The sequence below is a fragment of the Ursus americanus genome, chromosome 3 (assembly GCF_024610735.1).
Source record: "Ursus americanus isolate L20-20 chromosome 3, mUrsAme1.1.p, whole genome shotgun sequence".
Taxonomy (NCBI): domain Eukaryota; kingdom Metazoa; phylum Chordata; class Mammalia; order Carnivora; family Ursidae; genus Ursus; species Ursus americanus.
In genome coordinates this window covers 91,764,773-91,787,801 of record NC_142129.1, presented here as the reverse complement: position 1 = coordinate 91,787,801, position 23,029 = coordinate 91,764,773, and the positions used below count along the sequence as shown (strand labels likewise).

The 23,029-nt window shown below is 47.7% G+C and overlaps 1 protein-coding gene across 3 annotated transcripts in view; it reads left to right on the top strand.

Moving 5' to 3' along the window:
• GLI3 (GLI family zinc finger 3) overlaps positions 1 to 23,029 on the top strand; it is a 263,705-nt gene that overhangs the window by 133,056 nt on the left and 107,620 nt on the right. For all 3 annotated transcript variants that reach the window (XM_087861211.1, XM_087861210.1, XM_087861212.1), the window contains exon 4: positions 17,712 to 17,817. In XM_087861211.1, the coding sequence (XP_087717337.1) occupies positions 17,712 to 17,817 (106 nt within the window). The remainder of the gene's footprint in view (positions 1 to 17,711; positions 17,818 to 23,029) is intronic.

The window sequence follows — 23,029 nt, the reverse complement described above, 5'->3', positions numbered from 1 at the left end:
ATGCAGTTACTCACGTCACGATGGAGACGATGGCATGATCATTTTTAAAAAGTTGAATTCTCTTCTTTCAAATCTGCCTGGAGGCAGGTGGCCTGGGAGAGATTCAGTTAAAATTCCGATCAATAAAGAGAGCTTGCCAAATAATCTTGCCAAAAGATGTCTAAGAGGGGATGTCCTGGCTGGCCATTTCCTCGGAAGCTGACGCCCAGGGTGTCGTCCCCGTGCTCCTGGCTGTGGAGCGCAGGGAGGGCTGGGCTCTGGGGCCACCTGCCTCTCCCACCAGCAGCGCCCATCCTGTCTACTGGGAGCCTGGGCCAGTGGGGCTGGGAATGTCTGGGGTCTGATGCCTGCTGCTTTCCATCTCATGTCTTCTCCCCCACGCCTCTCCATCTTCCAGGGGGAGTGACTATCTCTAGTAGGGTGGCTGTGACAGATGCTGTGGGAATTCGGAGTTTGGGATAATGAGCTGTCATATGTCATTTCACTTAAACACAATAATACAAATATTTTGATCAAACATTTTCTCCAGCTGTTGAGCGAAAGCAATAAAAGCAGCAGGGAGTGCCTGTGAATTCTCTGTTTCTGAAACGCTTTACCCCATGAAAGCTGTTGCCTGTTAACTCTTTCTGCCTCTGTGTCTCCCTTCCCGCGCCTTTCCTGGCTGCTCTGAACTCCCACAGCGTGTCCTCGGCCGTAAATAAAGAGACCGAACTCAGGACCATGAAAGGGGTGAAATTGACCAGAGCTTTTATTAAGCGTCCCTTCTGCCGGCAGCTGCAGCTGCCACTGCTTGGTCAGACCCGCCCGGCCTGGCCCCTGCAGCCCGCACCCGGTGCCCCCACCTGCCTCTGCCCCACTCCCCGGTGCAGTCCTGCACCTGAGGTCTCGGGACACACATCCAGCTTTTAGGCCACTGTCGTTGGTGCTTGGCTTTTCCTTCTGGGTGGAATCCGGTTTGATGGTGGATTTCCACTGTAGATTTCTCTCTCTTGTTCTCTCTACTCTCCACTGCTCTGATCTGGCTCCTGGAATCTCCTCCTTCTTTCTTTCCAGGCCAAGAGCATCTCAGGGCGACAGAGATGCAGTCGTGGGTCAGAGATCCAGAGGGACCTAGGAGCACAAGCTCTTGGCTGATTTCAGCGATCCCATTTGCCAGTGGGAAGGAAGCGAGGATAAAAGCAATGGCCTGCACCCTACCTTTTGTTTAAAAAAAAAAACCCAAAACAACTGTGGCCTCAATTTTAAAAGAGCCGCCACTGACTCAGCAATGCCAGCAAGTCTGACATTTCTCTAGCGAGCCAGGGGTGGGAAGAGATCAGGTCCTTTACCCAACACTTGAAAGCCAGCCCCTTCCCTCTCTTTCTGGGGAATGAATAGGGCTCACCTGCTTCCTGTTCTGGCCTAGTGACTGGTGCCATCCACTCCTCTTCCCATGGGGTCCGCCGCCTCCTGGCTATAAACACAACAGAAACACCCACACACAACTCCTCCCTGCATCCACTTCAGCTGCTGCCCTGTCTCTTACCCTCTCTTCTCTCTCAGGGACCAGATTTCTGGGGGTGTGGAAGGGTGGTCTTCATCTCTCCTGCTCTCTGCTGTCCACCCCCATGACCCCTGGACCCCTGCCATGCACACGCACCACCCTCCTTGCCCCCAGGCCACCCTGGCCTCCGCTGGAAACTGCTTTCTCCCTTGGGTTCCTCCTGAACCACTCACTGCTGGCCCTCCTGGGTCTCCGGTGTTGCCGCCTCACACTGCCCTGCTTTGTCCTCCCCCTCTGTTCATCCCTCAGGATCGGCCTTCCCGCAGGTGTCCTCCTGTCCTTCTGTAACACCCCTCCCCCCGCCCCTGGCCAGTTTCACTCAGTCTGATGGCATGGACTGCCCCTATGGGTCTCTCTGCCCTGCCATCCTGCTTCCCCATCTTCCCTTCCCCCGCTCACTCCCATCCCCACTGCCCTGCGCCACTTCTGAGCCTTCCCATCTCCTCACCTATGTCATCTTGCTGCAACACGGCCTCCGTTACCAAGCCTGGACCTGCCACGCGTGGGTCTGGTCCGTTCTGTCTTTCCGGTGCAGCCCTCCCTGGCTCTAGGCATGGCCTCGTTTTCTTCCAGGACCCTCCAAGTGGATCCCCCTACCAGCAGCGTTAGCACCACCTGGGAACTTGTTAGAAATGCAGCCCCCCGTTTCCCCACTGTACTGAAGCAGCAGCTCTGAGGGTGGGCCCAGGAACTGGCATTTTAACAAAGCAGCCTGGGGCTTGGGGGCTCACTACAGCGTGCGGACCCTGCTCTGAAGGAACCCCGGGATCCTTACAGGTCTCCAAGCACAGCCTGCTGCTCTGTGGCCCTCCCTGGCTGCAGGTTCTCCTCCCAGGCTCCCACTCACCTTTCCAACCAGGCTCTTTCTTTCTCAAGGAGAAGAGGTTTCCCCCACCCACTTCCCTCTCCTCCTCCCAGTAGGTACTGCTCTCACCTGAGTGCCATCTTCTCTCTAGGACTCGGAGCTGGGGTCCTTGGCAGTGGCTCTGTGACATGTGGGTCCCTGTGGGTCTCGGGCAGGATGGCCAGTCAAGGTCTTTGTGTCCGCAGGGCCCACAGGGCGCCTGGAAACCAGCCGTGTTGGTTACGGTGGTGCTGATTTTTACGGAGTCATTTTCTACCGGCTGGTCATTGAGTCCCGAGGTGTATGACTGACGCAGTCCAGGAAATCATTCCTGATTCTAATGATCCTGTCTAAAATGTTAAGATTCAGAGTCGTTAAAGAAGTGAGAAAAAACGGCTTATCAACGAAGCTGTTATGTGAAGGGTCATATTCATGAAGCGGTAGCATTGTAAAAACTGTGACTTTCTGGGGCACCTGGGTGGCTCAGTCAGTGAATCATCTGCCTTCGGCTCAGGTCATGATCTCAGGGTCCTGGGATCGAGCCCCCCATCGGGCTCCCTGCTCAGCGGGGAGTCTGCTTCTCCCTCTCTTTCTCTCCCCCTGCTTGTGTTCCCTCTCTCGCTGTGTGTCTCTCTGTCAAATAAATAAAATCTTTAAAAAAAAAAACAAAACTGTGACTTTCTCCTAAAACTTCCTTTCAAATCCTTCTTCTGCTTTACTTCTCCCTTCCTTCTGTTTTCCTTAACAAGACAGGGCAGCAGTAACATTCTGGTGGGGTTTTCCTGCAGTAAAGAAGGCCATCATGTCTTCGGCTCTTAGTCCTGAGTTTAGTTGTGAATGTGGCCCTTCAGTGATTTTTTTTATTTACTGCATCCAGGACCACTGGCTTTGGATAGGAAAACAGGCAGACTTTATTTGGGGGGCACAAAGATTTGTCGTAAAACTCTGATACACGAGCATTCCCTTACTCGTACGATTCTGCATTATTGTTTGTGTTTTTTCCTCTTATAGAATTATGACATTAGCACTTAATTACTCTTCATGACAGTATTAAATTTCATGAGTGATTTATAGTTTTAATAGAGACTTGTATGATTTATTGCAGTTGGCATTTGAGGTTTACCAACTTCTTAAAAGCCATGAGTACTAGAATTGCTTCATCTGACCCTGTCCAGCACAACCACAGCATGGGTGAAACCCCAAATTCAGTGTCATAGGATGACGCCTGTACCGCCCAGACCGTTCTTGTCTGATGGTACAGTTTCCTCTTGTGATATGTGTGTATATATGGGGGGTGGCGGTGGTGGGTATATGTGTGTTCTTCAAGAAAAAAGAGAGGGGAGTCTTTCTGGTTTTTTAAATGTGCTCCCCAGATGGCTTCCTGTGCTCGGGCTCTGCGTGGACAAGTGTGACGAGAGCCCTGCGGTACAGTGGCCTGGGGGAAGCTGGTGACAGGCAAGGGCCTCTGAGGCCAGACTGTGCAGCGTGGGGCCAGAGCAGTCGGGGCTTGCCTGCTGTCCCACAGGGGGCTTCAGGTTTCTAGGGGCCACCAACCCTCTCCACTGTGGGGTCTCTCACAGCTGCCGCAGAAGAACGGGCTCGAATCTGCTCGGGATTCCTCCCCCAGGCTTTCCAGCGTGCCCCACCTGTTTGGCTGGAAAGCGTGGACTCCGGCCGCCCCGAGCTGGGATCTTCAGGGCACCCCAGCAGGCATCGCACTCCCGTCCAGGTCCCCATCCCGAACTTTCTGCCGTCGTGCGTACACTTGTTGCCCCGGCCTCCGTGTTGTTCCCGGGCACAGCGATGCCACTGCTGCAGAAATGAATACTGCTTCGATGGGCTGTTGCTTCGTGATTTTAAACTGGGGGTAGCTGTTCACTTTGGTGTGTTCCCAGATGATTGTACTGACTTGAACTTCAAGCAAAAAGGTGTGCCCTCCCAGCCCTGCCTTCTCCAGAGCAGCCCCGTGGATAATCCTCTAGGGCCCTCAGCCTCCGGGCAGATAATCTCTTTGGGGTTATCTGTTAATTACCAGTGAATGTGTGAAGTATTTGTGAAAGGGCTTTTGAAGTGAGTTCCACGCGCTGCTGCCTGGGCTTGAGCGCCAGGCCCCCGTTTCCCGGGCGGAGGGTTTCCCGGCCCAGCTTGGTTCCCCTCAAGTGCTGGTATTCTCTTGCTAAATTGTTTGCCTTTCTAATGAAGTGAACTGTTTGTTTGACTGTGCAGTGGAAGGTATTTAACCGGGACTAAAGTAAACGTTGGAGACATTCAAATAAGCCATGCATATCTGCTTTGTGAAGGGAAGGAAAACAGTCCGGCCTCGCTCCCCTCCGGGAAGAGTCGTTAAGGAACTGTTGAAATGATAAACGGAGCCCAGTGAGCGGATATTGCCGGGCCAGGCTGGGGCTTTTGTGCCGGCCCTGGCGGGCCTGGGAATTCCTCTGCCGAGGCCACGGGGGAGGAGAGAGCCGTTCAAGGCTCGCAGTTAGTAATTGTGATTTATTTATGTGTAGTGGGACTTCTGCTTCATTCAGTCTTGATTAAAACCAGCCAATTAGCCTCAGGATGGCTGGCGGACGGTGGGACGACTTTGTTAGCGATCGAGAAGGCTGGCAAGAGAGTGTCATGATGCGGGCCGACCTGCATCCTCCTGGCCAGGCTTGGTGGGGACCTGCTGTCCGCCCAGCTGGGTCCCCGGTGTCTGGGAGAAGCGTCTCAGGTGCTGGGGCGAGGGGACCAGAGGACATGGCAGAAATAGAGCTCCCAGCAGGAAGGCCCACCGTGTTCCTGCCTCTGGCCCTGGGGTGGAGCTGGGCTCTGAGTGGTAACTGGGGGGATGGATGAGGAAGCCTTCTAGCTGCTTTAGCCCGGGTCAAAGGGTGAAGTGGCAGGATACCTGTGAGGGGAAGTATTGCTGTTGTACCTAGCAGGAGCTAAGTTATTTGTAAGGCCTACTGCAAGAAGAAAATGACGGACCCTTGCTCAGGAATTATTACGAATTTCTAGATGTCTCTGGCAGGACGGAGAAGCAAAGGAGGGCCTTCTGAGTGGGGGGCCTGGGTCACGCACGCAGCTCCCGGGCTCTGCAGTCTGGGGGATCTGCACCTGAGGCCACGCTTTGTCATTCCTACCTGATGCCTTTAACTTCCTGTCTTTTCTCCTCCCTGTCTTCTCATTTGTGACACGCAGTTAGCCAACAGCAAACATCTACTTCACTGAGATATGTAATGTAATATTAAAACTATGTCAAAGGGGTTGAGGGTAAGTAAACCTTAGCACATAGTAAGTGCTCAATGAGCAATAGCTATTTATTATTCGAATCTTTCTGTGGCTGTAATTTGTCCCCCCCCTCCGCCGATGGGTGAGCTGACAACCACGCATGGCTACTCTGGAATTCGGGGGACGGAGCTGGGTCATTGCCACAGGACTCGCTGAGAAACAAAGGCACGGGGAACCTTCACGTGCCTCATGAGCAGTGAAGGCTTGAGTACAAGGGAGAAACGGGCTGAGCCATCAGATGAGGTATGAAGTGGAGGATAATCTGCGTGAAGGTGTTGACTGTTATGGATGTTAACTTGGATGTTGGTATTGATGAAGAAACACTTAGAATTAACAATAATTCCCTAAATGTGAGTTCTTTAGAAGTTATGAGCCACCTTCGCCTGTGTCACTTGGCCCCTTGAACAACTCTGTAGTAAATAGGGCTGGGTCTTACTGGCCTTATTTTATGGGTGTAAAAAAAAAATCTATATCATGATTATAGTCATTATTGTCATTTGTTTCTATGTAAATCTATAAAATATGGTTTACAGTGGGAAGCATTGTCAGCTGTGTGGACAGATGAAGAGAAGCCGTTTACTGTGGGAAGGAAGTACCCCAGTAGATATTGTCCTATACAGGCTGCTGTCTGCATTCATTGTTCAGTGTGCTCAATGTTTGTGTGGCCTTCTGATTTTGAACAAGGGGAAACTGAGGGGGAAGGATGGCTTTTCTAAAATTTCCTACAGAAAGGGTATTAGGTATTGTGCAAATACGTATTGGCTCCCAGACGACCGGTAGGTTATCATCAATTTGGTCAATTTCATGGAATCAATTACGAAACCCATGCTTTGTCTTAAATACATTGTGATTCTCAGATTATCATTCTTTGGGTCTTTATTAACACTTAACAGCAAAGTGTGAGAAGCAGCCTTGCTGTCTAGAAATGTGTCTAGACTCTACTTGCTGACAAGTGGAAACTCACGGAGGGAAGTGCAGGATACAGACATCTTTGGGAGGGTGTGGCCACTATTACCGAGGTGATACATGTCTGTGTATTGAGGCCATAGTCCCTAGGGCTTTAGGTGTACCAAGGTGTGGATATGGACTCCAGAAGTAGATCATGTTCTCTGTCCGCAGGGGTCCGTGGGAAGAACAAACAGACATCATTGAATTTAGACACCTGCTAAGTATAGTTTGTAAAGACTGGGTCCCTTGCAGTTGTTCTAGAAACCGGGGTCACTTTGAGGAGAGAGAAGAGAGGACCCAGATGGAGATCACATTGAGAGCCTGGGCCTTTTTGGACATGGTGAGCAGCCACCACACCTTGGTGGAGGGCCCGGGGGAGAACGGGCCAGTGAGAAGGCCTTCTGAGGCAGTGTATCACTCAAGGATCACTGCAGAGGTTGGAGGTAGGATGCAGGCCCGTGGGCCATAGGCAGTCCTGGGAGCAGGAGCGGAAGTGGGCAGGCAAGCTCGGGCCTCAGGGAGCTATAGGCAGCAAACCCAAAGCCCGTCTCAGTGAAAGTGGTCTCAAGACCATTGGCCTCTCCAGAGAGAAGTGTCCCTGACAGTGCCCAGCTGAATAGACTAGAAAGTTGTTGATACCCCCATTTACCTATCATTACCCCAGTCCTAAAGGGGAATGCTGGCAATTTGAATTGCTGTTGGCTGTTTTTGAGCAGTTTAGCTTGTCTGGACTGTAGGAAACATGGAGGTTAAGAGGGAAAGGAATGACCTCTGTTCTCTCTAGGCACGGTGAGCTGTTACACCACAAGTCTGGGCGCTCAGGGCGAGGTCCCTCTTGCCTGCGGTACAGTTTCGACATCCACTGTGAGACCAGGTACTCCCAAGAGATGCCAAATCAGAGATAATCTGCAATTTGTTTGGCATCCCAAAAGGAATTAGGCTAAGAATCAAGAGGAAGTCAGATGAGATGGTGGCAAAAGGGAGGGGCAGCCAACAAGAGAGGAAGTCCCAGTATGCATCTGGGGGAGTGGACCGAATCCACATGTGGGCAGCTCTGGGGCTTTTTATCCCACAGCCAGGAATTTGCATGGACAGCAGCAGGATGCCCGATGGACCTTAGAGGGCATTCCCTTCTCTCAGACCTGCAGCGTGGGGGCTGTGCGTGGACAGTGAAGGGGCAGGTAAGTTCAATGACCCTGCTCCTGGGGGGCTGCCAGCTGGCACTGCAGATGGCCACCATTCCAGTAAGGGTAGACAGAGAGTTCAGGTGTAATATTATCATGAACTTAAATAGGTTTTGATTGTTTTTCCTTTGAATGTTATCCTTTCTGGGCCCATACTAACAGTGCGATGATAAGCTGAGGTTTTGCTAAGCTCAGCTTTATTAATGGACCAGGGGAGGTCTCAGGCCTTGAGTGTCCACTCTCTGGTCATCTCCATCATTAATAATGGGGAAGGCACAGGTTCTGTGGCCGCTGGCCGCTAGAGCCCTGATCTGAAGCAGAAAGACGTTTCCCTCCAGTGATGCTATTTGATCGATGCTAACATGACCAATGTCTTTGGGCGCATGTGTAAAATACAGGCCTCGTGACTAATACAGGATTGGAGAGGAAAGAGTAATAGAAGAAAAATGGAGAATGGTTTAGTTCTCACGTTCTCATGAGCCAAAAAATGTGAAAGACATTTTTTTGTACCCTAGCAGCAGCGGATTCTCCCCGTTCTCTCTGACTTCCTTGCTCATCCTTGCAAGGCAATCACTTTGTGGGCTTTATTATTTTACAGTCATGGTGAAAGGAGCCCTTAAAATAAACTCTTTTCTTAAAAGCTTTGTGTGTTCCTGCTTCACGAGGCTTCCTAGACAGTGAGAAGTCAGGGTTTAAGGGACAGGAAAGTGGAGCCTTTCAGAGTTCCCGGTGTGCAATAAATGTGCTGGAATTTCAATGGATTCCAAAGGCGTAACAATAATAGCATTAAGAACAGGCCAGGGCCTTTGATGTTATTGACAAGAAGAGGGAGAGTGTGGGCAAAGGGGCCCTGTCATTTGTGTCCTGAGCTTTTAAACTTTTGACCTCCAACCTTTTGTGTCAAAGAGCTATTTCCATATGGGTGTTAGCCCGCTCAAGTATCCCGAATTCACTGAAGCAGCAACATTTTCTTGGCGGGAAAGGGCATTCGGTGTCTTGGAAAAGGGCCAGCATGGGGAGGTTATTGCTGATCGCCCACCATTGTCTTCCCGGACTGGGGGGGGGGGGGCGGGGTGGGTGTGGATGGTGGCTTCGCCTGGCCCGTGAAATGACTGGCCATGTGGCAGGCAGCCTCGCAGGGCTGGAGGGTGAGCAGCAAAGCTACGGTGTAGCCCCGCGTGTGCAGACGTCTCTCGGGACTGGCCCCGTGCGTGTTCTGAATGTGGGGAGCACCTGGAATCCTGCACAGGGAGGATTCCGAAGAGATGGCGGGGTACATATTGCTGGAGGCCTGTGGGGTGATGGGAGTCCTGCAGCGGCCACGTGGGGACCGGCCTGGTCCACTGCCGCCATCCTGTGGCCCGTGGCCTCAGTTTCCTTCCCAGTCTTCCCTGCACCCTTCACTATTCCTGTAGTAAATATCTAGTGGCTTCCTACAAGGATAGATGCGCGTCTTCTGGGCCTGGGACAGGAAGTAGACAGTCCTGATGTGACAGTGTGCCGGGACAGGGATGCCTGGTATGATCACGGAACAGAGTAAGTGCCCGTCTTCTTTATGGCTGTTCATCTGCCCCAGCCAAGCTTACAGCTCAGTCTTGAGTCACCCCGTACTTGTGCAAGGGAAAGCGCTTGAGGAAGGGCACCAGGGCCCTCTGAGAGCTTAGAGTCTAGTGGGAAAGGGGATGGAGGAGTGTGTGGAGGTGTGGATGGAGTTGCACAGGTCAACCATGGTGCTCCCACACAACCCGAATGATGGAGAAGGGAAGAAGGAGCAAGCGTTCCCTTGGGGTCCCTGGGGAAGCTGGACTGAACAGGTGGCATTTGCACGAATCTCGAAGACAGAGTAGGGGTTGAGTAGGGGGGAGTTCATTCTCCACCAAGGGGACAACACCAGAAACACTGAACGGCTGTCCACGGGAAGTTTCCTCCATGCAGCCCTGTTGCTGGGGGCCTTGACCGCCTTCCAGGGTTGTGCTGGATTGGGAAGGTGACCCTGGGCCCCTGAAGCCTGGGGGAGCAGGGAGGGACACGGCCAGTCTAAGTTACAAGAACGGAAGTCTGGAGAATACAGTGTAGATAAGAAACGGCAGAAAGCCTGAACCCCAGCAGCCTCGGTAGAGCCTCAGAGTGCTTGCTGGCTTTGGGGTGAAAAGACTGGCGTTTGCTGAATGACGACGTCTGAAAGAAGGGGTGTACTCGTCATACCTGCTCCCAGGGTCATAGGGAGACATAAATGAGATCATGAGTCTAAAAGACTAGTACAGTACCTGGCACATATTAAAGTACTCATAATCGTGACTTATTAGTATTAATTACTGTTAACGAGGTAAACCTTGAAAGACCTCTGGTTACTGATGGATGGGAACTGGAAATGCGGTGGATAGTGGAGTTTAAAGAGGGGAGAATAAAAAGTCTGTCTTTTTAATCAAAGATTTATTTATTTGAGAGAGAGAGAGACACACAGCGTGATTGGGGGGAGGGGCAAAGGACGAGGGAGAATCCCAAGCAGACTCCCCACTGATCACGGAGCCCAACGCATGGTTCCATCCCAGGACCCTGAGATTGTGACCTGAACTGAAATCAGGAGTCGGATGTTCAACTGACTGAGCCGCCAGGTGCCCCAAAAATCTACTCTTCACCTGTTTCTTGTCTGATATTGAGCCAAATGAATACGTGCCCCATTTATTTCTCGTTGGCTGCAAAGACGCCAGTCAGCACACCCCTGAGGTCACTGCTGGTTTTCCATTGCCATCGAAATATTTTTCACGTGGGCTTGGAGGAGTGGCCTCATTCTGTGCCGTGGAACTCCGTAGACACAGGTGCGCTCCCTGATGCTCCGAGCGTCAGCGCCATCAATCTCTGTCCCAGTCGTGCTGGGGCTCCTTGTGCCTCCTGCTTCAGAAGTAGGGTTGAGACCCCAGTGGGGGCTTCATGGTGCCTGGAATTCTGCTATCTCCAGCGTGCCCGGCCAACAAAATATAAAACACCAACTTGAGTCACAAGACCCAATGCAGCTTTGGATAGATCATTTAATTTTCTGAGCAGATAGTGGAAGTTTCCCCTCTTAACTCTCAAGATGGTCATGATAATAGGAAATAAAGAGAAACAAGGCTCAGGGGAATAATAATAAAGCTTTGGAAATGATTCTTGGGGTTGCCAAGAGCATCCCATGAGGAAATGTGTACGACTATAATAAAATATAAAGCATTGTATTCCTTTGCTATCACATTTCACTACCTGCTTCTGCTAATTTTGCAACACTGAAAAAGTGTTTGGGAGCTCTTTTTTGAGTAGATTTCTTTTGGATAGTATACAACTTCTAGACCTTACCTTTGTTGATTAATTGTTGGCTTACTAACTAAACCAGCAACTTTTGAGTCCATTGTATCTCTAGGGCCTCTGTAGTTAGATCCGAGATACCAAACAGTTTTCCTGCCAAGATTTCAGCCTCTGCTTCCATTTTATCGGCATTAAGAATCCTACTGCATGTTTTTGGAGCTACGAATCTGGCTTTTCAATTGTGCTGTACCAGCAAATGGCCATTGATATAAGACTTTGCGATTAGTAATCAATTCCCATCTTTTAATTTCCAAGCTTACTTATTGTCACTGGAAATACACCATTAGTATATTTCAAAATAAATGGATTTGCCGCTCTTAGATGTAGTGATTCCTTGTGTGTTGTCGTGTGATTTTCTCCGGAGAATTCTGCGCGTTAGGTATCATGGCTATGAACCGTCTCTCATTTCTTTGTGCTGCCTGTTCTTCTGTTTACTTTTTCTCTCCTATCCTGGCAGGAAAGCCAGGACAACTATCCCATGTATGGGAACATAGGCAAGACACATTCCAGAGACTGGATGGAAGGATTCCTTTAGTTGGCCAGTAGGTAAATGTGGTCTGTTTCCACCATTGGGAATCTAGGCGATGAGATTTTTAGCTGAGAAACGTGCAAAACCTTGCTGATGAAGGAAGTTAGAAGGAACCAAGAAGGGAAGAGATCAATTCTTCGTTCACTACCCAGGGCACATTCTAGGTGGTAAAGGCAGAGAGCTATTTGTCATTTTCTTGCGGAAATATGTAATTGTGTTTGTTAAGAACCATGGTATGGATGGATTATGGTATGACCAGAGTGTGGTGCTGGGTAGCATTTATGTCTAAAATATTAATTAATTTAATATGCCTACATGCTTGCATGGAAGAAATGATAGAAAGATTGCTGTTTGAATAGTGGGAAGTGCCTGTGGAAATTTACACAAGAGTGTTCAGGAATGTTGTATAGTTGCTAGAAATAAAATTGATTGGGTTTAGAAGTAGCACAGGTTTTGTTGTTAATTAGCTTTCTATGAAGGCGCCTAGGGGGCTCTGTTGGTTACGCATCTGCTTTGGCTCAGGTCATGATCTCCAGGTCCTGGGATCCAAGCCCCACATCAGGCTCCCTGCTCAGCAAGGAGTCTGCTTCTCCCTCTCCTTCTGCCCCCTCCCCAACTCATGCTCTCGCACTCTCTCTCTCTAATAAATAAATAATACCTTTAAAAAGAATAATTAGCTTTCTATGAAACTTTGTGTATATTTTATTTAATTTATAAGGAAACTTACATTTGCAAGTGTTTAATGATTATTGCCATTATTTGCTAAATTTATAGTCAATTTCAGCCATCAACATGCTTATCTTAGAATTTGTTTAGGATAGGTTTTACTAAAATCACAGGATAAGTATCTCCTTTCAGAATAATTTTTAGTATGGACACTTCTGCTATAAAAGATATTTTTAAGTGACACGGATTAGCATCTAAGGACTTTACATAGGTAGTGCTATCACTCAAAAACTACGTGAATAGGAAAGAAAAAATCTGTGGGTGGTTTTTCTGGAAGGTAAGAATTTCAGAAAATTACTTTATTGTGGTGCTCTAAGACAGTGTTCATCAAACAGTCTTCTGTAAAAGGCCAGGCAGTAAATATGTCAAACTTTGTGGGCCATGTGTTCTCTGTCATAACTAGTCAACTCTGCCACTGTCGTGTGGAAGGAGACATAAGCAGTTTGTAAGCAAAAAAGCACACGAGTCTTTCAATAAAACTTTATTTATAAACACTGGCCCACACGCAGTAGTTTGTAGATCCCTTCCATAGCATATTCTTTCCAAGGTAAGGCTCCTGCCATAGTATAAAGTAAGAAAATAATAGATTTTTTGTTTGTTTGTTTGTTTGTTTTTAAGTGCAAGACATTTATAGATTTCTAGAGTATATTAGAACCAGTTTCTTAAAACTTGCTCCACGCTACAGAGGGTCTTAAAAACGTTAATGACACTGGAGATGTTTCCAGTTCTATGTCACATGCATGTGATACCACGAAGAAGATTCCTCGTGTGCCTTGGGGTGAGTCTGCTGGGTGTTTGAGCCAGTCCACTGGGTGATGTCTCCCTCAGGCCACTGAGCCCTGGTGAAGGTCTCTCAGGCTCCGAGGTGACGACTGGAAATGCCCAAGGCGGACAAGGCAGAGACAAGACCCCGGTGACTCTCCACCTTCTCACTGTAGGGAGAGGGTCTCTTTCTCCCTTTCTCTGGCTTGAGACCCCTCATTTGATAGTCACCTGGCGATTATCTTGGTTTTGGCATAAAGGCTGTTGGCCACGTGGGATTTTAATGATATTTCTGCTGACAACAGGGATTGAGTGAATTCGAGGGGCCTGGACATTCCGATGGGCAGGATTTGACCCTAACGACAGGAAAAATAATCTCTACTTCTGGTCTTGAATAAGTTCCAAAGTGAGTGCGCAGACGACTTTAGTATTTAAATAAGCCTGGAGAGCTTGGGCAGGGGGCTCCTGTGGGCTCTGTGTGTGAGCAGTTTCTGGGTCCTTCCGGCCCCTCAAGGACCCTCTGTGAATTATACTCCTTTAGGGCACTAAGTGAGCCAACTTTGATCTTTCTTTTTTAATCTGCAATTTCTATATGGAAATTTCATACCTTAAAAGACAGTTTTCCAGAACGGCGTCTAAGAGATCTTCTAGCCCGAGGATACTAAAACTATTTAAATACTTGGGAGAAAGATGCAACCCCAGATAAATCTCCAAGTGTCTTTCTCTGGCTACAGGTTTTATGATCCACCCCGGCTGTTGTGAAGACCTAAAAATCAATGCCTCTCATTCCTAATGAGACCCTTAATGTGTAGCATGATGACATCCAGCATGAAATAGAATGCCGACAACTATACCCAGCACAAATATTTTTACTATGCATTTCAGTTTAAACACGTGTCAAGCCAATTACATATTTATGGGGTTTAAAGACTATTCGGCTGAAGCCTCGGATAATACGCGCTCTTCCAATCTCGGTTCAGTACAAGAGGAATGTGGTCTAATCGTCAAGCCTCGTGCAAGTATGCAATAAATCATCTTTGCAGCCATAAGCATGTACAGTTGACTGCTTACCACGGCTCCGCAGCCTCCCCCCCACCTGGTAGAATTTTAATTCCCTCGGTAAAATTGATTCCACCAGTTCTGCCCATTATTCTCCCTGTCTTCCATTTAGCCCGTTAGTTTGCTGACAGTAGAGTACACAGCACTTAGCAGCTGGTTTGTGGAACCATCAGTCAGGAAATTGTATGATAAATAGGAGGGAGCCAGGTCTGCTGGCACTTCCTTCTGCTTCAGCAGTTCTGCTCGACTTTGCAAAAGTCATCATGCAGTGTTTTGTGAGGGGCTGGAGCGGGAGACGGCTGCGGGGCGGGGTCTCACTGCACACGCGCTTGAGGTCTGTGCTCCGCGGCCGCGCGCTCCCGGGTAAGTAACCACCCGCCCGGGAATGATGACGGTGGCGGCTGGCGACAAGGGCCTGTGCTTGTCATGTGGCTTTTCTTGGACGGCTTCTCGGGCCCGCGATGGAATACGCTGCCCATCTTGCACATGCAAACGACAGGCCAAGATGCAAGGAAGGCACCCAGCGCCAGAGGATTTGGGAACTTGTTCTCTGTTCGAGAAATGTGGGAGGGTGAATGTCGTGCGATGCCACAGACGAGATGGGACAGATCGTACTCTTTTTCATTCTTCGTTGAGACCGTGAAGCTGTGCTGAGGCATGTCTTGAATTGGAGGATGGGTGTTGCTTTGCATTTTTCCCGGCAGGGAGCTTGCCAGCTGTGATCTCCCCTGATCACTAACGCACCAGGAATAGTTGTTCGCATAGACTCCCTGAGTCCAGGAGAACTTATTTTAGACTCGATCAAGAGGGGAGCAAATAGAAGCAGTAAAATACTTAATCTGAGACCAGAGGTGTGTGCTCAAATCAGATCAATTCCATTAATTTCTGTTCTTTATTTACCCTAATTCCACAATGCAGAGTCCACGGATTTCCTTAGGACATAAATAAACACGTGGTCTCGGTCAGAATGATCTTTTAAGCTCACAAGACACCAGACTCGACAGTGAGAAAGGACGACGAATGTCCCAGTAATTGTGTCTTCCATTTTCCTCTCAAATTGGTTTGCTGTGCTTGGCCATTTTCTCTTTCATTCTGAAAGGAGAGAGGGCGAGAATACGAGTGAATTAAAATCTTGTCTTGTTAAAATACCCTCTCGTTAAAATAAGAAGGTGGCAGTGTCTTTTAAATGTCCATGACATCCCTACAGGTTTTCTCGGGGGGGAGATTTTTATGCTGCTTGGGTACACTCTTGATTTTATAGGGTCAACACGTTGGTCTTTACCGGTGATAATCAGCAAACTTCATTATCAAAACTCAAATGAGAAGGAGTGTTGCTTCTGGGATGTATGAGGCAGATACTGAATGTGGGATAAATTCACGCCTTTTGAGCCCTGTGTATATGAAAAACGCAGATTTGTGCCTTGTCATAATTCATCGTTGAACCCACATAGAGGAAATCAGATACAGTGGACACCCACTTATCTGGTGCAGAGAATTTAATCACACAGACCACAGCCAAGAGCCAAGAAGGGAAGAAGCGAAAAGATCTTCCAACTCTGATGACGTACTTGTCACAACATCCCTCAAAATGGCCCCGGGAAATGTGTGGGAGAAACCCTTAGGAGGTGGGTCAAGACTTTATGAATGCTTGACTGAAACACAGTGTTCGTGGCCTTATTTCTCTGAGTTCCAAGAGCAGATGACGTGAGCTGAGTTCGAAGTGCACGGGAGGCAAGTGTGTTCACGTGACCGGGGCCACTGAAAGAGCCACCCCCGCATCTGGTGGCCAACCTCCTCACCCTGGACTCAAAATCTGACGCATTGAGGCCTGGTTCAAAATCTAAAATGAGGAAATACTTACTGAATGTGTGTCAGACTTTCAAACGAGTGAAAAAGATTACTCCACTCAATTGTAGGTTGTTTTAAGAAGGATGAATACTTTTCTTCAAAAATGGTGACGTGAAATTGGACATTTTGGCTCCGCAGGGTGACTGACTTGTGGGGGGCCCGGACTGAGTTTGACAGCAGTGCCGAATCAACTTCCAAACTTAGCCGGCCAGCCATCAAGATTTTTATTACAAAAGAGTAACTCCAACATCCTGTAATAATAAGTCCTAAGCAGTTCACTTAAAATAGAATTGATTTTTTTCGTGTGGAATTTATACAATGTACAGTGTGGTAAGTGAGGAGGTGGTCGGAAATCCCCCACCCGTTCAGTTTCCAGCGTGGTTACTCTTAGTGATATCACAGTAACAGTGGCATGGCCCCACGATGATTCCTCGCCGCCCTCTTGGCCACTCCCTCCCACCTTTTTCTTACAACAAGCCCTACATAGAGTCAATAAGCCTTTGCGTCACAACATTCTTCTCCCAATCCCAGAGGTTTTCCAAGAAAGGTTCCACATCTGGTGGAGCCATAGCTTCGGGCACTGCCTTGCTTCTGTCAACACCGTGTCAATAGTTTTTCACTCTTATTTCATTATTTTTTCTCCTAACCTGATTGGTCGAATCTCAAAGGAAGGCAGCAAGGGCAAAGTCCAAACAAGGGAAGTAAGATTTCATAATTTTTTTAAAAGGTTGCTATGTTGACATTCTAAAAGATTCTTGTTGAAGAAAATTTAAGAGAAAGAGAAATGTATAGGGAGGAAAAGGAAAACAACAGCTGAATTCATATCACACACACATGCACTATTCAGACGGGAACTTGTGCCCATTCTTGGTGCAGGTGGGGTTACACCTCGTCCGTGTTGGGCACAGCCCCTCCCTCCCATCTTGAGGCGCTGTATCACTTCTTGCAGACACAGCTCAGAACCAGGCTAACCTGTAGATTTGCTGTCCTTGTCCTTGTGTCAGGACTGTAGAGGTCTGCCCCAAGACAGGAAGGAGGGGAGCGTGCATTTAAATGTTAAAATCGTGTGTGTGTGTGTGCACGTGTGTGTGTGTGTACCATCCCTATGTATGGAAGCGCATACATACATGTACATAGACCCATGGATTCTAGCTGGCTCTTTAGAAAAGACTCCTTCCTTTAAAAAGCATCATGGATGGGAGAGAAACGAAACTAGTATTTATTTAGTAATAAATAGTAATAATAGTAGTAATAGTAATAGTAGTAATAGTAATAATTAGTTTTTGTCTAAATTTCACTTGACAGGACAATTATAAAAGGAAATATGTGTCTTAAAATTTGTTCCTTTTGGTTTTGTTGTTCCCTTCAGCCCTTCCCTTCGGGGGGACATGCCTTATTCCCCTTTCTTGCTTTTCCGCGTGGGTTGTCGCTGCGTTCCTCGCCCCCACATCCTCGGGGGCAGGTATGAGGTGCTTGGTCATGTTCAGGGGTCCCCTGTGGCCTCATCATGAACTTGGAAGAGTGCTTCCACAGATTCTCGAAAGCGCACTTAGCCTACCTTGTGAAGGAAGTAGCGTGGGGTGGTGTCGTGGGTTGGGGTTCTGTTTCAAGCGTTGCTTTTATACATGCTGGATTTTCTTTCTGTTTCAGACCCTTCTCATCTCTTCCCTGCATTCCACCCTCCTGTACCAATCGATGCAAGACATCACGAGGGGCGTTACCATTACGACCCATCTCCAATTCCTCCACTGCATGTGTAAGTAGTAAACCTTTACCCATTAACGAAGCAGAACAGACCACGAGCTTTTCCTGTCTCACGACGTTTGGTTAACAGTGCGGCTCCTGGGCTTTGAAGATGGGGTAGGAGTATAAGATTTACTTCTGAAATATGGCAAGCCCGACTGTTCCTGGGCTCACTGAAGCAGATCGCCATTGCTTCCTGAAGAATGCCTGTCACACTAGGTGGCTGGCAAGTATTCAGTGTATATTTGCTGACGTCTGTTCCGTGGGCTGTAAATACTAAATTAAAAAGTCAAGGTCTAATGGAAAGTTACCCCTCGGAATATGTATCTGGGAGAGATTGGGTTTGACGTTTTTCATGCTAACATTCCCGGTACCCCGAAGTCCTTCCTGTCCCAGCAATCACAACGAACTGTCATGAAGTTTTTATGGTAAATTCTCAGGGCCCCCACGGTGTGTACAGAGACAGGGACTTGACTGATGGAAAGGTCTCCCAAACAGAAGCACACACGTGCTCGACTGAATGATTTACACAAAGACGAAGGGAAACAATGATGCTGGTCACGTGCATTAGAAAAGAAAGCAGAGGGGCGCCTGGGTGGCTCAGTCGTTAAGCGTCTGCCTTCAGCTCAGGGCGTGATCCCGGCGTTCTGGGATCGAGCCCCACGTCAGGGTCCTCCTCTGGAACCTGCTTCTTCCTCTCCCACTCCCCCTGCTGTGTTCCCTCTCTCGCTGGCTGACTCTCTCTGTCAAATAAATAAATAAAATCTTTAAAAAAAAAAAAAAAGATTTAAAAAATGTTAAAAAAAAAAGAAAAGAAAGCAGAACGTTTTGGGGAAACAAATATTATCGCACTCAGGTTGGGGGTAAAAGGAATCATGGACTTCCACGCTGAGATGGCACGCTCTTGTTGTCATGTCCAGAAGACCGTCTGGTACTGTAATTACCAGAGCCAGCGTCTGGGAGGGGCCACTCCTTCCTAAGGGCCTTGATGTATACATTTAGTCAGATCTGGTAATCACCCTTCATTCGGAGACAGTAAAGTTAGAAAAGCACGAATAATACTTTGAAGAATAATGCTGGTTATTCAGATGGTAGATTGCGTCTCCATGGCCATTAGTTAGGCTGTGTAATTACGTATATGCCAAAGAAAAATGAAGTTGTTTTAAAACAAGTCCTCCTCTGTGAACAGAATTAATTGATATTAACAGCCGTAACTACATGCCCAAGTACACATATAATATTTTACCAACAGTTTTTTGGATCCATCCCCCATTATTGAATTGTAATTTCAGAGCAGATTTGCCTGGAGGTAAGTCATAAATCTGTGTTGCAGACTTCCATGAGCATTAAAGGAGACGTGGGTATTTATAGAGAGAGAATACAGAAACTTGTGACTTATTCTTTGACTTTTCACTGGAACACAAGTAAGTGTTTACAGGGTTCTGAAGCCTGCTAAAAATATACTCAAATAAAACCATGAGGCCAATGAAAAACCCCTCTACAAAAAGGGAAGGAAATTCCAAATTCAGGCTGAAACATGCCATGTAATTCAGCCTGTGGTGTGGAGGCTTTGTGGGGCAGATGGGCCCACGAAGGTCCTCGACGAGGCTCTGCCCCCATGGTACAGAGCCAGCAAGGGCCAGAACAGCTCGGAGATGCACATGGCTGATTCCTCCCAGACTCCGGTCTCTGTGATGTGGTAATTTAAATCAGATTTTCTGTGGAATTTCAGAATTCTTTACTCTTTCAAAAATCCTGTTATAGAGAAACTTCCAAGATAAATGAGTTTATGTGATGGAATGAACTAGTTCCTATGGGTCCATTCTAGTTTACCTTGTTATTAAATTCAAATATGAATTTAACGAATAAAAATCCCGAGTCTTGGTTCTTTGGCAGAATACAGCAATAGCAAGCCTCATATAATAGCCCATACGTTGTGTGGTGGGCCTGGATCACTGTACCTTCCGTATTAGCTCACCTGTGATAAAAACACCACAAGAAGAGGCAGGTCAACTTTGGAAAGTCCTGGGGTTGGGGGTTGCATTTCAGGTATGACTGCTGAGCTGGGATTGTTACAGGTTTTAGGACTCCCAGCTTTTCCCTTCACACAATTGACTGAATGGTTCTCCAGCTGCCTAAATGGCTAGTTATCAAAATTCGTAATGTCAGGCTGGTCAACCACCCCGAGGCCCACAGGAGAGTCCTGGAGGCTTCTGAGAGGGAGCGTCATTGCTGCGTGAAGAGTGTAGTGAGGCGCTGGGTCTGTGGCCGCCGGGGACTGCTAGTCCTAGCAGGGTTCTGGGTGGGGACCCCAAGCTTATGCACTTGGCTCTGGGAGGCTAGGACCCGTCTCTCCCATGCACCTTTGTAACACGACATTCTTTCCACGTCGCCCTCAGTGGCCTTCCCTTGCTGCGTGGCCAACTCCTGCTTCAACTCCTCATCCTCAAGGCCATCTCTGCTGGTGTCCCCAAGGCTGTTGCTCAGAGCGCCCCATGTGTGCCTTCACGGTGATGCATATCCCCTTTCCTGGCTGTGTATTGTCTGCTGGTCACCGCCCCTGCTCGCTTGGCAGGCAGTGCCCAGCACTCGGCCAAGCACCTGGTGAAAGGTTTCCATCTAGGAGACGGGGTGAGCCGGACAGCTCCAATCCCCCCATACTTGCTTCATTTACACTCACCTGTTCTGGGAACTCTGGTAACCTGCCCTGGCGCGGATCGGTTTCATCCCCTGGAAATGTGGTTTTCTGCCTTTCTCTCCAAAACGCAGGAGGAGTTCAATGAAGTCCTATACGTGTGCACACTCTTCAGGGCACAGAGCTCTAAAGAAATGCTGGGGGTTAGCATTCGAGGCAGTGGGGCCCGAGAAACACTGGCCTCACTCACTCATGAACCCCTTCCTTGCTTTTGGGCCTTCTCAGGTGCTAGGAGTAGATGCCTGTGATCATTTTAGGAGGGAAGGGTCGTCTGGGCAAGTATGGCTTCATTGCTGAAATCTTAACAGCACCTCTCTGCTGAGGGCTAAAGCAGTATCCTGGGAAAGTAAAATGGTTTGATCTAGAACTCAGGTTCCAAAATGCTTGCTCTGTAATTGTCTTATAGAAAAGGAGATCAAGTGAGCTTACAGAGTTTTTAGAATAAACATTTTTAATTATACGAGGACAAAATTTGGGGATATTCTCATTATTTTGTACACATAATTGTCCTTCTGGTGCCAGCTTTAAAAATGAAATTATAAGTCTCTTGAAAACGGGATCTGTGGTGATGATGGAAGTACCGGCAGATCTCTGTTTAGAAGGATGGCAGGCGCTGTGATAATTATGCTATCATATCCTATCATTAAAGATTCTATTGAAAGAGGTTTATAAATTGCTCCTCTTTTTAGATAAACCGCCCTATATTAAGGCATCAACGATATGGTGCAGAATTAAATTAAAATCTCATAAAATGAAATATGTTCCGTATTAGCTGTTTGACACTTAATTTGCCTCTGAATGAGTAGAGGAAATCACAAATTAACCTGCCTTTGTTTTTTCAACCATGGCTTATTAGGTGTTAGAACAACTACAATTACAGCCTACTAATAACCACCGAGCCTTATAAATATGTACGGAAACGCGTCCATTTGTGTTAAAAGAAACCAGCTAGTTAAAGGCAATGCCTTTCGCTTACCCTGCCTCTCTCTCGGGGCATTACCCACAGTGCATGGTCAGGCAGTGGAGACAGAGCATAGAAACTCACATTGATTCAAGTGTCCTGGAAATAATAGTAGAATGTCTTAGTATTTCTTTTCTTAGCTCAAAATCATGACTTTGGATTCATGGGCTTATAGGTGGGACGGTAGAAGGTAGGTATCTTCTTTCCCTGAGTTGTCACAGAAAGATTGTCCTAGAGAATGTAGGATTCCTGCATTATGTTCATTTAATTCAAGTCGTTTGGAAATGAAGAAACAGTGGAGGTGGGGAATTTCCTCTTTTCTTCTGAAAGTTATTCTCCACTGACTTCACCAGAACTTGTGCCCAAAAGATAAATTAGAACATTTCTCACACTCTCAAGTCGTTGGCTCTGACCAGAGTCCGTGTTTTATTAAGCCATACAGAAAGGTGCAATGTTTTGGAAGAATATCAGTGAGTGCAGTTCATTAGATTACTGAGATTTTTGGAGCGTTCATGACAGAACCTGAGTGTGTATCCAGAGTGGAGCCAATTTTTCCTTCTTGCTCTTCTCTGTGTCCCATGTCTTGCGTCATTCCCTTCGGGGCTGCAGCCCTGCATAACTCCAGGAGGTGTTATTGTATTCTGTGCAGGTGCGCAACGCTCTTGAGGCTAAAAGTCACTGCTTGCTTTCAGATTTCACTTGGAAATTTAGACAGTTGCCATATTACGCTCCCTTCCCCCAAAATACAGTTAAATGTTCAAGTGACTACTTTCGCCCTAATGAAGAAAGTACCCTTTCTCTTGCATTTTGAGTGTGGGCTTTAAAAAAAAAAATGAGTGTTCAAATTCATTTAACGATGTTCCCTTTTAAAAGCTAGACATAAAGTATTCATAGAAACCCAAATTATAAAGTTTTAAATTCTGCTTTTATTCTGGATTTTCTCTTGGAAGAAATGACTGTATCTACCACTTTTTGGAGCCAGAGTTTTCTCATTTACGGCCCAATATGAATTGAATTTCAGACAGTCCATTTGCTTCATACTGAACTCTGCAATTCATTTTCCAGAGCAGGATCCTTCGTTACTAATCCATTACGATCATTCAGGCCCCGCAGACCTTCTTGCCGGCTGAGCCGAGAGCAGCCCTTGTCTGGAGCTGGGGGTGTGCACAGGGCTGCGCCCCCAGCCAGCAGTCACAGAGGCTGTGACGTTTCACCACCTGCTTCATTCATTCATCCCAGAAATCCAGCTTCACGCTTTCTCTCGTGGGGAAAGTGGGCACTCGTGTTCGGTCTTCTTCAGCAGCTCTTTATCCTCTTACTTGAGTCATTGTGACTCTTTCCGGGGCCGCCTGAGTCCCTGGATTATTCCACCTGAGGAAGAAGAGGTGTTCTTCCTACTGAAGGTGGTCCATGGCCTGGGCCCTGGGGAGAGGACTGCAACAGCAGATCCCTCGTGTTCACTGTGAAATAGAGGGCTCTGGAAATAAGGCTTTGCCCCATGATTATGATGGCCTTTTAGGGATGAGAGCAGGAAGATGAGTAGTAAGTTTGGAGCATGCATAAATACAT